At 44.6% G+C, this 16945-nt stretch overlaps 1 protein-coding gene across 5 annotated transcripts in view; it reads left to right on the forward strand.

Annotated features, from left to right (window-relative positions):
• ahr2 (aryl hydrocarbon receptor 2) overlaps positions 1-16945 on the forward strand; it is a 77020-nt gene that overhangs the window by 53533 nt on the left and 6542 nt on the right. Inside the window, exons 4-12 of one of the 5 annotated variants that reach the window (XM_083777188.1) lie at positions 328-417; positions 9143-9263; positions 10355-10482; positions 11115-11317; positions 12563-12672; positions 13296-13437; positions 13699-13969; positions 14337-15998; positions 16703-16802. In XM_083777188.1, the coding sequence (XP_083633314.1) occupies positions 328-417; positions 9143-9263; positions 10355-10482; positions 11115-11317; positions 12563-12672; positions 13296-13437; positions 13699-13969; positions 14337-15998; positions 16703-16802 (2827 nt within the window). Of the gene's footprint in view, positions 1-327; positions 418-9142; positions 9264-9792; positions 9822-9978; positions 10008-10354; positions 10483-11114; positions 11318-12562; positions 12673-13295; positions 13438-13698; positions 13970-14336; positions 15999-16702; positions 16803-16945 lie in introns of those variants that run through there. The other 4 variants (XM_083777187.1, XM_083777189.1, XM_083777191.1 and 1 more) reach the window with 4 other exon arrangements.

A 16945-nucleotide genomic window follows, 5' to 3' on the forward strand; every position in this document is an offset into this window, starting at 1 on the left:
ACAGATTGTATAAGTTATATACTGTACTATACGATCGATGCGACGCACTGTGAACTTCTAGATTTTCAGAGCGCAATACCCAAGCGTAACCAAACATAAAATGACTATCAAGCATGCTATCAAGGCACCACCAAAATACATTCATGTCAACACACAATCAACTGTACATTTAGTCGACTAAAATCTTATGTTATTTAGTCGACTATAGGTAAAGCATAAAAACTAAATTAAGTTTTGTTCAAAAGACTATGACACAGCCCTATATACAAATCTGCTGCCAAAATACACTTCACCTGACTCAGTGAACGTGTTGTCCTCTCTGTGCAGGCGCTCAATGGCTTCGTTATGGTGGTGACAGCTGATGGCCTCGTCTTCTACGTCTCCACCACCATCCAGGACTACCTGGGCTTCCATCAGGTAAGGTATAACACCTGGCTGCCCATCCAGCTCTTGTTTGTCTGTCCTATCTATCTATCTATCTATCTATCTATCTATCTATCTATCTATCTATCTATCTATCTATCTATCTATCTATCTATCTATCTATCTATCTATCTATCTATCTATCTATCTATTAAAGCATCCCTGTGCTGGGGGAAACATAAACATTTATCATTGACGTGTGCTCGTATAGATGCTATTTATCGGTGAAGAGGTTGTTCTATAGCAGACCTAGTACAGCTGTCGTGGGATGCACACGCAGCATGTGAGAACAATGGTCGGCCATGTGATCAAACATGCTCTGCTCCTGTGCTTGCGGTTAGGGTTTGAGGTACGATGTAGATCTAATGTCACTCGGACCAATAGTATGTCGGAACTATAGCCTGTAGTACCCGCTGTCGTTTTTTTGGTCCACAATTCACAATAACAATTATTCTACATTCTCTAATTGTGTGTGGACTTCTTGTAAATTAACTTAAGTAATGCAGATTAAGCAAATGGACAGGTAACCAAATGGACCTGCAATGGTCCATTTCGTTTCATTTTACATTCACAAGAGTTAAAGATCTATAAGGGTCCATTTGGTTACCAACTGTCCATCATTTAGCTGGGTACCACCTGGAACCCCTCAAGGACCACTGGTTGATAACCACTGGTATAGCAGAACCTTAGCATCCCTGTTCTGGGGAGAACATTAGCCAACAATAGCCGATCTTTGAGCTTGTCGATCGGCTATTTTCGGAGAAGAGATTTAGTACTAAAGATTATAAGTGGTTAAAGAATGATTTGCATTGTTATAGTATTTTCTTTTACAGAGTTTAACTCCCACACAAAATAAAAATGTTAAGACATTAATAGTCTGAAATGAAACACCAACGGCGTCTAGCACATAATTTGCGGGTGCGTCCCCCTCTCCATCAACACACGAGTGCATCAGTCTATATGCTGTGTTTAATCTCCGTGTCTCCAGCGATCCGCCACGTTCCCCCAGCACAATAAAAAGTGAATCACTCTCTGACATGTAGATTGACGAGTGCATTTGAAATCAGGAAATGGATTAGCATGGAGCAGAGTGGCAGTAAATTTAGGCATTAGAGGCTGGGATGAAACAGGCTTTTGTTGAACGTCTAACGTTCTGGATGGCTTGGCTCCTTTGAGAAATAGCCCCTCTCGGTGGAAAACAGAAATGCCAAGGGCAACATTTGTAGTTAATCAGTGCTGCAAACAGAGAGAGGGCCCCATCCTTCGCTCTCTCACAGACGAGAACGAACAAACGGCTCCGGTGCATAACTTGGGATAAGTCCAAATTGTTTTCCCGTTTCAGCATCAAAGAAGCAAATCTCTGCCTCAACCACCTGTTACCTAACCGAAATAGTTAGGTGTTGAAGGAAATGTCTTGTAGCAAATTTGCAGTTGCGTTTTTTCCCTCTCCTTGGGATATATCATATACAGTACCGGTATATATGTTTTTGCTGCTAGACAAAGGGGAGATTCCATCGCTTATGTGCAGGGATGGTCCGCCATGAATATGTAATCTACTGCACCGTAGCACATGTGGTTCCCATTATCTATGCTTTCTTTCATTATCTCTATTGCATCTGTACTGCTCCGCGGCAGAGCCCACAAGAAAGTCTGAGAGCAGTGCTGGGGTTAGGCTTTCATCTTCTCTTCTGTCACTGTGATGCTGTACTGTAATGTATACTATGCAAGCTAAGCTAGTTTAAAACAACAAAACAGGAACTCGTCTTGAAGAGAAATACAAATAGAAACATTTTATAACAGTAAATGAGAAGAAGATAAAAGTGCAACTACGCTAAAATGTTTTGTGAAAAACAATGTTTCACAAACACAGATATTTGATGTCCCATTATAAAAAGGGATGTGTAAATATGTTACATTTGCATTAATTGACTAATATATTTTGACTCGATGTAGTGGTGAAAAGCAGTGAAAAACGTGACTGTTAAAAAGGCAAAAAATGCAGATCTATAAGCTCACAAGAGCTGGGCTATTTTTACTACTGTACTTTTACGCTACACTCTTTAACGATGACCTCCTACGTTTGAGTTGACCTAGCATAGAGCTTTGGGGGCGGCCAACTCACCCATCAGAATGTGATTTTTTTCCATTAATTTCTTATAATGTGCTGTAATGCTGGACGCTACTCTCCCACTGCCTACCTGGGTAAAGCCCCGAACTGAGCTCATGCTTCCTTCAATGCATGAGGGGTGAGCAGGCCGCTTCTTATCACCTGACAGTTTCCCCGGCAACCAGTTTATTTCCCCTCCCATCAAGTGCCCCAGCTGACCAGGGGGAGGCAGTATAGAGACCAGGATTACTGCATGTTTTTTTGTGAGGGTACCTACCTCAGGGGGACACGGGGAGAACATGCAAACTCCACACAGAAAGACCCTTTTGCCAACCCCAACTAGGGTATGGGTGCTGAGAGAACAACGTTATGAGCTCGCAGGTCTGCTATTCTCGGCAAAGCATGAATCGGTGGCTATACTCTGTGGACACACTGCTGCTCAGTTGTCAAGGTCCTTCCAGCTATTGCTGGGTGCTGACAGCTCTCCACGAGGCCCCTCTCTCTGTCGTCACTGGAGCCAGGCAGTGTCTGCTGCTCCATAGCCGTCCCACGCAAACCAAGCCAGCTCTCTGCTAGAAAGAGAGAGAGCGAGAGAGGCTTTCCCCCTCTGGCGCTGCATGCAAACGCATCACATGCACAGCACCACCCCATGCCATGCCACTTTTTTTTTTGCCTTGCCGATGTCCTGCAGACCACTGATTATTAACCCTTTAAAGTTCACACCAAGAAAGAAGCAGTGGAGGAAAAGATAATCTTTGCATATTTTTTGCTAATTAATTGTTGTTATTATGATATATTGAATGTGTTTTCATTATAATATATACTGAAATTATGATTTTATTCCTGTCAAAAAATGCTTGAATTTGGTAAAAGGCAGTAATGCCAAGATAATATATTGACAATTTATAATGGAAAACAAGACAAAATAATAACTTTTGAACATCCACTGTTGCTAATATCTGTTTACACAGACTAAATAATTTTACAGTGCAAGAAACTGAACTTTCACTACTTCTACCATAAAGTGACAAACAACCCGTTTGGTAGAGAATGTTTTCTGAAAATTATTTGACCATTATTTTTATTATTTTTTATTGTCTCCACCAGCCGAAGGCATGGGGAGAGTATGTTTTGCACTCCGTCCGTCCGTCCGTGTGTCCGTGTGTCCGTGTGTCCGTGTGTCCGTGTGTCCGTCCGTGACCAGCTAATCTCAGCCACCGTTAACCCGGTCGATGCCAAATTTTGCACACACACTCCCTGGATGCCAACCATGAACCTCTGCCCCAAACTTTCCAGAACGGCCTGTTATAGCGCCACCAGGAGGCCGCTTTGTGCAAAACAGGTTTTTGCACAGCACACCTACAGATTTTGTCCAAACATCACGCAAATTGGTACACAGTCTCTCTAGAGCCATTCAACCAAATCGGTCTTTCATATTTCTCACACTCCATCCTGATTGGTTAAGATTGGCTTCCAAAGTTCACAGGAGTGCTCAGTTTCAAACAAAATGCTGCAAATCATGAACACATCGCGTGATTTCCGTGAAATTGTGCACCCACATTCCCACTAGGCCGAGGACAAAATGCCACATGAACAATTTCAACTCAGCCTCAAGGTGGCGCTATAACTGGCCGAAAAGTGTTTTTACCTCTAACTGCACGGATCTGTGGATAACCTGGTGGAGACCTGTGCCCAGAAGGGCACTTTTTCTAGTTATATATCATATATCAAGTTACATAATCATGTTCAGTAACATCTCTGAGATGATGATTTGCCAAAGAAATCGTCTCACCTTTGAAACTGTGGCAAAACAGAGCCTAGATGTCAGGAGTGATTTCTCTCCGTCTGATTTCCTCATTGCCACCTGACTTGTAAAGCATGGTGTGTGAAGCAACAGGGCCATCTAGTGGATATCTTTGGCATAACACACCTCAACCGAATGGAAGAAATGGCTCAATCAGGTAGAGTTCAGTTTCAAATGTGCTCTACCAATTGGTCGGTTTTACTGTTAAAGGGCCATGTTTTTGACAGGATGTCAAATATCTTATTACTTAAAGTAGTAATAGTAATAATAGTATATTGATACTTGATGATAAGCAAAACAAGAAAAAGCAATAACAAAAAAAAATCAGAAACAGCCGATCTACAAACTTGTTTAATCTCTCAAGACAGATTCTGCCAACAGCAGCACCACTGCCCTAAACATGTAGTGTTGTTAGTATAAGTAGGAATAAACACAGAACCCACTCAGGAGGAAGTGGACTAATAAAGGGTTTCTTTACCAAATGGGTCGCAGATACAGCCGTCGTAAAAAAGAAAAGTGTGATAGATAAGATCATCCAAAAAAACACGTCATGAGTGGCTCCCATGATGAGTCCCATGATGCCACAGTCGTACATCTAAACCAAATCATAAGATGGGGGAAGAATCTAAACAGCAGTCTCTATTAGCCTGGCTTGGCCCCATACTAATATCACAGTGTAATATCACAGAATCTAAACAGCAGTCTCTATTAGCCTGGCTTGGCCCCATACTAATATCACAGTGTAATATCACAGAATCTAAACAGCAGTCTCTATTAGCCTGGCTTGGCCCCATACTAATATCACAGTGTAATATCACAGAATCTAAACAGCAGTCTCTATTAGCCTGGCTTGGCCCCATACTAATATCACAGTGTATCTAATCCATACTAATATCACAGTGTAATCTAAACAGCAGTCTCTATTAGCACGGCTTGGCCCCATACTAATATCACAGTGTAACAGTAGTCTCTATTAGCCTGGTTTGGCCCCATACTAATATCACAGTGTAACAGTAGTCTCTATTAGCCTGGTTTGGCCCCATACTAATATCACAGTGTAATAGCAGTCTCTATTAGCCTGGCTTGGCCCCATACTAATATCACAGTGTAATCCAGTCTCTATTAGCCTGGCTTGGCCCCATACTAATATCACAGTGTAATCCAGTCTCTATTAGCCTGGCTTGGCCCCATACTAATATCACAGTGTAATCCAGTCTCTATTAGCCTGGCTTGGCCCCATACTAATATCACAGTGTAATCAGTTTCTATTAGCCTGGCTTGGACCCATACTAATATTACAGTGTAATCCAGTCTCTATTAGCCTGGCTTGGACCCATACTAATATTACAGTGTAATCAGTCTCTATTAGCCTGGCTTGGACCCATACTAATATTACAGTGTAATCCAGTCTCTATTAGCCTGGCTTGGACCCATACTAATATCACAGTGTAATCAGTTTCTATTAGCCTGGCTTGGACCCATACTAATATTACAGTGTAATCCAGTCTCTATTAGCCTGGCTTGGACCCATACTAATATCACAATGTAATCCAGTCTCTATTAGCCTGGCTTGGCCCCATACTAATATTACAGTGTAATCAGTTTATATTAGCCTGGCTTGGACCCATACTAATATCACAATGTAATCCAGTCTCTATTAGCCTGGCTTGGACCCATACTAATATCACAGTGTAATCCAGTCTCTATTAGCCTGGCTTGGACCCATACTAATTTCACAGTGTAACAGCAGTCTCTATTAGCCTGGCTTGGCCCCATACTAATATCACAGTGTAATCAGTCTCTATTAGCCTGGCTTGGACCCATACTAATATTACAGTGTAATCAGTCTCTATTAGCCTGGCTTGGACCCATACTAATATTACAGTGTAATTCGCGAAGGCGGATTACTTTCTTTTCACCAGAAGATTTGCGTCTGGCCACTTCGAGGCTAAGTCTATAGCAGTAGAGATTTAATTTTGCAACTCAAAAATCTATGATTTGGGCGATGCAAATGCACGCACGCACGCACACACGTAATGTTCCAATAAAACAGGAATATACAATGAAAAGCAGTCTCTGGTAATGCAGTTTGACAACGTCACATTTGATGTTAAAGGTGTGCGTGCGCGTGCTTGTGCGCGCGCATGTGTGTGTGTGTGCGTGCGTGCGTGGCAGTCAGAGCCCTGTTTATTCAGCGCTCCCAACAGCCGAGGCACTGAGGTACACACCACAAACCACACACTACCTCTTGTTTTTATAATTGAGCTGTGTGGTATAGGGCTGGCTTCTCTGCACCAGAGTAACTAAGTACATTTACTCTGTGGTGGAAAGTAACTTAAGTATTTACTCAAGTGCTGTACTTAAACGTATTTCAGATTTTCAATATGTTATGGTTCTACTCCACTACATCTCAGAGGTATATTGGCTATTTTCAAAAGATTGACAACATTTGACAACTTGTGAAACGGAACATTCTGCACATGAAGTTTTTACTGTAATAAGTAAAAGTATCAATTCTGCAGTATAGAAATACTCCTTGTGCAGAATGTCCCATATCACAAGTTTTCAAATGTATACAATCATTTAGAAAATAGCAGATCTACCAGATCTTGTTGGTCGGCTATTTTCAAATGGCCTAAATGAAGTGCCTAATGTGTGTTTTGTAATAATAATCAAAATCTACAAAGTAACTAGTAACTGAAGTTTTCAAATAATTGTAGTAAAAGTACAATATTTTCCACTGAGATGTACTTTGGTGGAGTAGAAGTAAAAGTATTGAAAATTGGAACTACTCAAATAAAGTAAAACTAATAATAAATGTACTTAATTACTTTACACCACTGTCTATTGGTGCTTTAAGTGCGGTATGTCTTAGTAATAGAATCTGAGTAGTTCTTCCACCACCACCATTGACTGCACCAGAACAGACCCAGGCCGCAGGCTGGGACAGGACCTCCAATAGATGCAAGCCTTTGCGCCCCAAGGGTTCGTTGGGCTTATAATAACAGACATGCTTTTTCCAGGACTTTCATAAACAGAACTTCTTTAAATATACCGTAATGCATATTATTCTGAGGTCCACACAATAATTTCCTCTTTTTTTCCCCTTCTCCTCCCCATACCAAATGTGAGTGGTTAGTATTAGTTTTCCATTCGTTCAAGTCGTTTGGGGACCTCTTCCTCCCCCACCCAGCATGGCGTCTCTGCCGGCTGGAAACCTTACATGTTCAAAACTGTTTCTTTTTAGGATTGATATTCAGAAACGGCAAATGTAGCAGATCTACAAGCTGAAAACGTGTCACTTTGCGCCGCGTTTCGAGCTTGTAGATCTGCTACGTTTGATGCTTTTGCACTGTTGTGTGATCAAGTAGGGCGCTAATTTTACGAAAAGACACAAAAGAAAAATGGAGATAAGAGGTTTCTGCCTGACAACAACGATGTACCCAAGGCTAAATCACCCCTCGGAATGCGTCACTCAGTTTGCAAAAGTCAACTTGCGCAAATGTTTCTGTACTTCCCCTTTTCAGAGACCGAACCATCTTGCCAGATTCTTAACTTGGGTCAGACACCGATCCTGATTTTCGTAGTGAAGATCGTCTGTTTTTTACCTATATTATTATAGGTATATTATCTTGGCTAAAATGGCAACATTTTTTCATCAAATTGTAAAAGTTAAGATTTTATTAATGTTTACTTTTTGATATTATACTCATACGTAAAACAATAGATAACAATAAACACAAATAACATTTTTTTTCTACCACTCGTTAAGCCCTATTAATTAAAATAAATCATAAATAGCAGATTATCATTTTCACCTATTATTATGACATGAGCAAATTAGTGGAAAGTGGATACAAAAACAGGACTTGACCAATACATTGGTCTGGCTCCCTGGGGTAATGCATCACTCAGCCCTATGCAACAGTGTGTCTCTGTACTTCCCCTTTCACTGTCCCTGTCTGCTTTCTGTAGACTGCTTTCAAACTGACAACAATAGCAACTGTGAATGTTCCAACCCATATGAGCTTCCATTCCGTTTCCTGGATGTCTGTCTGGATATAAAAACAGCCTTGTTGTTGGTCTGCTGCTAGCTTGAATGGTCACTATACCAGTGTTGCCAAGTCTGCTTATTATGTGTGGCTTGTTTTCTTGTTGCGTTTTGTCAAATAATTTCAAATAGGGGTTCTGGCGGGCCAAATAATTATACATTTGGGGATATAGATGTTTATAGATGTTTATTTATTAATTGTTTTAAGCCAGCTTTGAAAGAAACCAGTGATGCACATCCTTTAATGGATGGTCTCGGGGGATTCCATTCCATTTTGGTGGCAGAGTAGGCTAATGGAATGAGAATTTCTCCATGTTTGTTCTAAATTTGGGTGGTACCAGATCAACTGGTGAATTGTGTGTCAAAGTCAAAGTCGTACGATTAGTCACACACGTTACCGCAGTGAAATGTGTTCTCCACATTTGACCCATCTCTTGGAGCGGTGAGCCGCAGCGTGTGCCAAGCTCAGGAATCATTATCGTTGATTTGACCCCCAATCCAACCCATTGATGCTGAGTGCCAAGCAGGGAGGCATTGGGTCCCATTTTTACAGTCTTTGGTATGACCCGGCCGGGGATCGAACCCCTGACCTCCCAGTTTCAGGGTGGACACTCTAACCACAAGGCCACTGTCTGGTGTGTAAAAGTGGGAGGAGAAATACTCTGTGACAGGCTGACCAAAGTGTCCAAATACACTAACACTAGTATGTACGTATGCGTTGTGTTGTGTGTGTGTCCCCCCCCCTCCCCCCCTGCAGTCAGACGTGATCCACCAGAGTGTCTATGAGCTCATTCACACAGACGACAGGGGCCTGTTCAGACAGCAGCTGCACTTCGCCCTCAACCCCAAACCCTTCACCCAGGAGCCCGGTTCAGATGGTAAGATGTTTACACATAACGGTAAAACCCAAAACCCTTCAACCAGGAGCCCGGTTCAGATGGTAAGATGTTTACACATAACGGTAAAACCCAAAACCCTTCACCCAGGAGCCCGGTTCAGATGGTAAGATGTTTACACATAACGGTAAAACCCCAAACCCTACATCCAGGAGCCCGGTTCAGATGGTAAGATGTTTACACATAACGGTAAAACCCCAAACCCTTCACCCAGGAGCCCGGTTCAGATGGTAAGATGTTTACACATAACGGTAAAACCCCAAACCCTTCACCCAGGAGCCCGGTTCAGATGGTAAGATGTTTACACATAACGGTAAAACCCCAAACCCTACATCCAGGAGCCCGGTTCAGATGGTAAGATGTTTACACATAACGGTAAAACCCCAAACCCTACATCCAGGAGCCCGGTTCAGATGGTAAGATGTTTACACATAACGGTAAAACCCCAAACCCTACATCCAGGAGCCCGGTTCAGATGGTAAGATGTTTACACATAACGGTAAAACCCCAAACCCTTCACCCAGGAGCCCGGTTCAGATGGTAAGATGTTTACACATAACGGTAAAACCCCAAACCCTACATCCAGGAGCCCGGTTCAGATGGTAAGATGTTTACACATAACGGTTAAACCCCAAACCCTACATCCAGGAGCCCGGTTCAGATGGTAAGATGTTTACACATAACGGTTAAACCCCAAACCCTACATCCAGGAGCCCGGTTCAGATGGTAAGATGTTTACACATATCTTACCATCTTACACAAACCTACAAATACAAATACTCTGTGTAGCTTTGTATCTTTGTATCTTTTGCATCTGCCCGTGTGAGCGCAGCATTAGCCTCAACCTCAAAGCCTACTCTACACCCATACAGGAGCCAGGGTCAGATTGTAAGATGACAGAACTAATCAATGTACACGAAAAAGCTTGTTGACCGGAGTTTGTTTACCGGTCAACCCTCCCAGGACCATTTTGTTATTTTTATTTTGTTAAATTATTATGTGTACACTCGACACATACACTCAACCTTTTGCAAAGAGCATTTTAAATAATAAAAATTTGTTTTTTTCGTCAGCTATGCCAGGTAGCAGTGACACGGTGAACTATGACCCTGATCGTCTTCCCCCGGAGAACTCCTCCTTCCTGGAGAGAAGTTTTGTCTGTCGCTTCCGCTGTCTCCTGGACAACTCCTCTGGCTTCCTGGTAAGACTCTGACCCTACCTCACCACTATTGATGTCCCGATCATGTTTTTTTCCCTCCTGATCCGATCCATATCACAATAGTACAATATCCAAAATCACAGGTTATATATCTATATATACAGTCTAATATCATGATATGTACAGTATATAATATTGATACTAGGGATGTCCTGATCAAGTTTTTTTTTGTTGTTGCTCCCATCTGATTCAATCATTTGAAAATGACGTGATCGGCCCCCGATTTCCGATCGCACGATCTGATCGGGACAACCCTACTAGTCACCACGTATTATTTATTACAATGATCAATATGGTGACCCTACAGTACCTCACCGCTATTGAAGTCCCGATCATGTTTTTTTTCCTCCTGATCCGATCCATATCACAATAGTACAATATCCAAAATCACAGATTATAGCCAGTCTAATATCATGATATGGATATAATATTGATACTAGGGATGTCCTGATCACGTTTTTATTTTGTTGCTCCCATCTGATTCGATCATTTGAAAATGACGTGATCGGCCCCCGATTTCCGATCACACGATCTGATCTGGACAACCCTACTAGTCACCACGTATTATTTATTACAATGATCAATATGGTGACTCCCTGTCCTACCGCCACCAGGCCATGAAGTTTCAAGGGCGGCTGAAGTACCTCCACGGTCAGAGCTGTGTGAGCGAGGACGGGACGCGCATCCAGCCACAGCTGTCCTTCTTCTCGGTGGCCATGCCCGTCCAGCCTCCCTCCATCCTGGAGATCCGGACCAAGACGCTCATCTTCCAGACCAAGCACAAGCTGGACTTCACTCCCATGGGCATCGACAGCAGGTGATGATGATAGCCATTTGACCCATTAAGACCCGAGGCCCATTACATACAAATGTCTTGTCTAAATCTAAATGTCTAAATCTAAAACTGTTTTCTGAAGAAAAATAAATCACTGCTCAAACCTTTTCATATCAATAGCTATATGCATTTGGCCTCCGAGCCCTATCTGAAACATATTTTGTTCCAGGGACCCCCAGAATATGAATATGAGATTTTCATACAAAATAATATCATAAGTAATTGACAATATCACAAGTATTTTTTGTCGATTTGTTGATATAATAGAAATAAATTAATCGCCCAGCCTTAGCTTCTAATGCGGGCGGTCAGCGTGTATACAGTAGTGCATACAACAACAGCAGGCTTTATACTAGTGATTTGAATGGCCTAAGATCAAAATCAGCCAAGACAACAATTTAGGCATTTCTTATCCAGAACAACCATACAAAGTGCAAGACCAGAATGAATTACATGAATCCTTGTCAACAAACGGTCAAGTACCGAGAGGACAAAGAAAACAATTAAATGCTACAAAGTTACCTGTAAACATCGGACCAAATCTAAAAAAGACACTTTGCATGTATGGTCAAGCAACAGTAAAATATCTAAAATAGCCAACATCTGCATATTATAACTAACATCAACTGAGAAAAGTATGGTAACAGTTTACCTACTTATAGATTATAACATTAACATAAAACTGAAATATCTCATAGATAGAAGTGATTAGCAAATATTAAAATGTGTCTCATCTGCAACTGTGAGTGTTTAATAGTTCTCCATGTGCAGTACTGTACATGCACACATTCTTGCCAAGCTGAGGAACCTGTTTTCCAAAACGCTTTGGCTCCAAACGCCATCTGTTGGTGAATCCCAATAGACTGCAAAACTGCAACTGGGACGAAGATATTGACCTTACTCTCTGGGCTGAACTGAACAATCTGGAAAATCTAATAGCTCACAATGTGTCACAACAATGCAAGATATTAAGTGGAGAGTGAAAGCAGCGGGGCCTACTGTAGTACAGTATGAATACAGCCCTTTGGAATCAGGTCAACTTTGGTGTAGGGTTTATTTAAGGACACTCACGAGTTATGTTTTTCAGCAGTGTCAGCTGTGTCCACAACACATGAGATGAGACCGATGAGATATGTCCAGGTTTTTTAATAGCATACTTACTGCAACTTTACAAGATTAAAAAAAGGCTAACCTGTTGTTTTGTGTGTGTCTCTCTTGTCTCTCCAGGGGCAAGGTGGTCCTGGGTTACTCTGAGATTGAGCTGTGCATGAGGGGCTCCGGCTACCAGTTCGTCCATGCTGCAGACATGATGTACTGCGCTGACAACCACATTCGCAGTACGTTGACACACTTTGCTCTATAGGTTCATAGGTTCAGGATTTGTCCCGAACCTATGAGCGGTCCACCGATGAGCCAAGACAATGTTATATGTTTTAGTTTTTATTTTCTGTTTATTTATTTACTTCAGTTTGGTTTAGTTGGTTTTACGAGTGCATGGGTGGTTGTAGTTATAAGAATTTAGGAATCCAGGGGGCCCCCAGCAAAATGAGTTACTATAGCATTACAATAATTTAAAACACTTAATCCATTTATACGTTGGCTATTAAAAAATAGCAGATGTACAAGCTGGCAGCGCATCATAAATCTGAAATCACCAAACATTTTCAGTTGGGGATCTGCAGCCAAATACATATCAATTTGAGGGTGAAGTTTGATAACCACTGCCTTAGCTGACCAAAGATCTAATCCTGCAGCACTTTATTGTCACATCACATACAAGTACAAGAGTGGGTGAAATTTGTTTTTGTTCATAGTTCCCATCATGTCGTTATTCCAAGAAAAAGAGGAAAAATAGGGGGCAAGGAGATCAAGGCAGGAAAAATATTTTTACTGGTCACTGGTCGATTTAGTGTGTGAATGAATCTAAAGTGTAATGATGACTTTTCCCTTTCCCTGGCAGTGATAAAAACAGGAGACAGTGGCTTGTCGGTGTTCAGATTGCTGTCCAAAACAGCAGGCTGGGTGTGGGTGCAGGCCAACGCCAAGGTGGTCTTCAAAGGAGGGAGGCCTGACTTCATCATCGCACGCCAGAGAGCTCTAGTGTAAGTGCTGCTATACTGTATGCTGTCGATGTCAGGCAAGATACCTCATATCCCCATATTCAAACTTTTTGTGTTTTCAAACAGGTTTGTCTGTCTGAAAATACAAGTAATGATAGCAACCTGAGTTTGTTACTGCGAGAGTGAGGTCTAGCCAACACCAACATTGGATCGCTGCCCTCCACACTTTCCTATCTAACATCAGGTTCTTGAGCTCTGCAGTGTTGTTTGCTAAGCCGTCCGTGGCCATTTTCCTTTTCACAGTAACGCTGAGGGCGAGGAGCACCTTCGCCAGAGGAGGTTGCAGCTGCCGTTCAACTTCACCACGGGGGAGTCCATTCTCTACGAGACTGGACCCAGCCTGGACGTCACCCAGTTCCAGGGTCCTGGCGGTCCTGCCGGTCCTGCCGATCTTGGCGATCCCTCTGCGCCATCCACGCCTACACCCATGCTCCCTGGCCTTCCTGTGAACAAGCCCCCTCCCAGGTCCCTGCTGGACTGCTTCCTCAACCAGGGCGAGGATGTCTACTCCCAGGTTGGTATTGTCGCATGTGTTGCACAGTGAAAATAGTCTATCGATGTGGCATGCCACAGTTTCAGAGAGCCTGCCATTGGCACTTATTCAGTGAAACATTAGTGAATTGTCCATGCATTGTCACAAAGGTGTGATAGGTGTTCACACTAGGCAAGTCACGCGCGACAAGGTGTGTTTGTGTGTGTGTGTGTGCGGGGGGGGGGGGGATAAATATGATCATTCACTGCCGCCTTTTTATGCTGTTGATGAATTGAATACAAACAAGTCATTTTAGCCTTAATGTCTGGCTGCACCACGTGCTGTTTAATTTTTTTAAGTATTAATCAATCAATCAATCTGTATCACACCTCTGTTTCTCTCCACCCAGCCCGTGGAGACTCCACTGCCTATAGACCAGGTGTTCATGGACAGCCGGGCGCTGGTCAACGTGCCCAGCAACTCCTGGCAGGAGGGGGAGCCCACTCTGAGTGGCAGCCTGGTGCAGGTGAAGGAGGAGAGCGACCCGTCCATGGCGGCCATGATGGACGCCCTGGAGAAGATGGTGGAGGGCGGCGAGCTGTGCACGGCCCTGCAGGGCCTGAACGTGGACCCGGCCGAGCTGATGGAGTGGGAGAACGCCCTGCAGGAGGCCGACAACACCAAGACGGAGCTGGACAGCATCCTCACCAACGACATCCTGAATTACATGGACAACGTGTTGTTCAAGGACCCCGGCGAGGCCGGCCTGGACGCCGGCCAAAGCAGCTGCTTTGCGGCGGTCAACAACAACCACCACCAAAGAGAGACCAGAGAGGCGTTCAACCTGGCGATGGTGGAACCTCTGCCCTCGGTCCAGCCCGCGCAGCAGTGCGACTCGCAGTTGTTTCAGAGGCACAGTTTCGGCCACCCGTCATGCGTCATACCGGAGAACGGCCTATACGCCCAGCAGTCCCCGCAGCAGGGCACAAGCGGCAGTCTGGTGGGTATGGCGGTGGAGGCGGGGCAGAGCTTGTCGGAAGCCGCCGGCCAAGCGTTCAGCGCTACCCAGAAACTCTCCCATTACGGTCCCCTCCCCCTGACTGACGCCAGCAACGCCCCCCTGTCCCCCCCGTCGCTGCATCTTCCGGACATATTCAGCCCGTCGATCGAGAGCTCGATCCCGGAGCTTGCCCTCCCCGCTAATGTGGGGAGTAACAATGGCTCGGTCCAGTTCCGGGCCTGCGGGCAGGCACCGCTCAGCCACGTGGGCCACATTCAGTCCAGCCAGAACCATGCCTTCCAGCAGTGCCAGCAGAATGGCCCGCTGCTACACAACTCTGCTCAGCAGCCACACAATGTAGCACCCAGTGCAGCGGCGGACACACTGCCCTCCCTCATTCCATGCAGTAGTGACTTCCAATCGCCCGCCGGCTCCAGTGCAATGCACAGCGTTCCCGGTCCTTTTCCTGCGGCCTGCCTGCAAGGCGCCGCCCCATTTCAAGCTGCGCAGCAGAATAACCACAGGGTTCAGCAGTGGCTGCACAGTCAGCAGCAGAAGCTGCTGTCCCCGGCTGTCGCTGTGCAGAACGGACACAAGCTGCTGCCGCCGCCCTGCCCGGGCCAGACGACCCGAGAGGGCCAGAGACTCCCCCCATATGGCCCCTGGTCGCACAATATGAACGGACTGAACCACACGCAGCAGCAGCAGCAGCAGCGAGGTCTACTGGGCCTGGCCCCGGGCCAGCAGGCTCCACCCAGCAGCTGCATGTTCGACAAGCGCTCGCTGCCCGCGCCCAGGGGCGGCGGTGGTGGTGGCGCGATGGATGGCACTGCGGCAGCTCCCTCTGTGTCTCTGTGCCAGGGGGGCGACGGCACCTTGGACCAGAGCCCCCCCCAGGGGTCCTGCTACTTCCAGTGGGGCCGCACTGAGCCCATGGTGGGCACGTCCGCCATCGTCCAGGAGAACGCCACCGTCAGCCCCCCGTCTCACCCGCTCCTCACCCCCAACCTGTCCTCCCCGGAGGAGCTCCTCGCCATGCAGCGATACCTGGAGTGCAATGATCAGACGCAGGTAAACCTACACCTACATTCATATGAGTACTTCTGCCTACCACTAGCCAAAGAGAAATGTACACACTCTCTCTCTCTCTCTCTGTCTCTCAGTCTGTGTTTCATTATGTGCTTCCTTCTGGGGCTGTTATTTTCAGTTGAATTCCTAAAGCCTTCTCAGTAGTAATGTGAGACCTAGCATAATCCCACAGTGAGGCTGAGGCCTTGTGATGGCTATTTATATATTTATTTGTTTGTTTTGTTTGTTTGTCTGTTTCCCCTCCCCTGTAATTTCACTGAGCTGTACAACACTGCAATCAGTGTATAGTAGGCATGTAACGATTCACTCAACTCACAATACGATTCGTATCACGAATTTTTATATAATTCATCTTCCCCCCGAGCTTTTTTCAATTTTTTTATTGAACTACATTGCAAAAGAAGTAGCATTACTTTTGACAGTGCAGAAACATAATTGCCTTCCTTAATGAGCATCAACGACCATCATCACCTGGCCACAGTCACAGACACACACAGCTCCCCTCTACTGCTCTACTACTGAAAGTCACTCTCATTTCTCTCCAAAAGCACTTGAATATGATGGAATATGACTAAAGCTCACATTTCACATCACACACCATAATTCACTAGCCCCACCACAAATCACTACATTATCTTTTTAGAAAATCGATTTTTTTATTTTAATAAATCGATTCATATCTCTAGGTCGTCCTCAGACGAGCCTTCCATCGTCCCTTCCAGTCATCCCGGTTCTCCATACATCCGGCCAGCTCGTTGGTGCTTTGCACTCCTGCATCTTTCTTGAGTACATCCACATTATGTTGTGACCGGTGCCCATGTGTTGGTTCCCACAGCACCAGTTTGCTGGCTGGGAGCTCTTGGTGTCTTTGGCAGTGTCCTGCGAGTCTCATTCTCCTGGCTGCTATTTTGTCGCTCACCCTGAATATT

Source organism: Protomyctophum parallelum (assembly GCF_964188405.1).
Source record: "Protomyctophum parallelum genome assembly, chromosome: 11".
Lineage (NCBI taxonomy): Eukaryota > Metazoa > Chordata > Actinopteri > Myctophiformes > Myctophidae > Protomyctophum > Protomyctophum parallelum.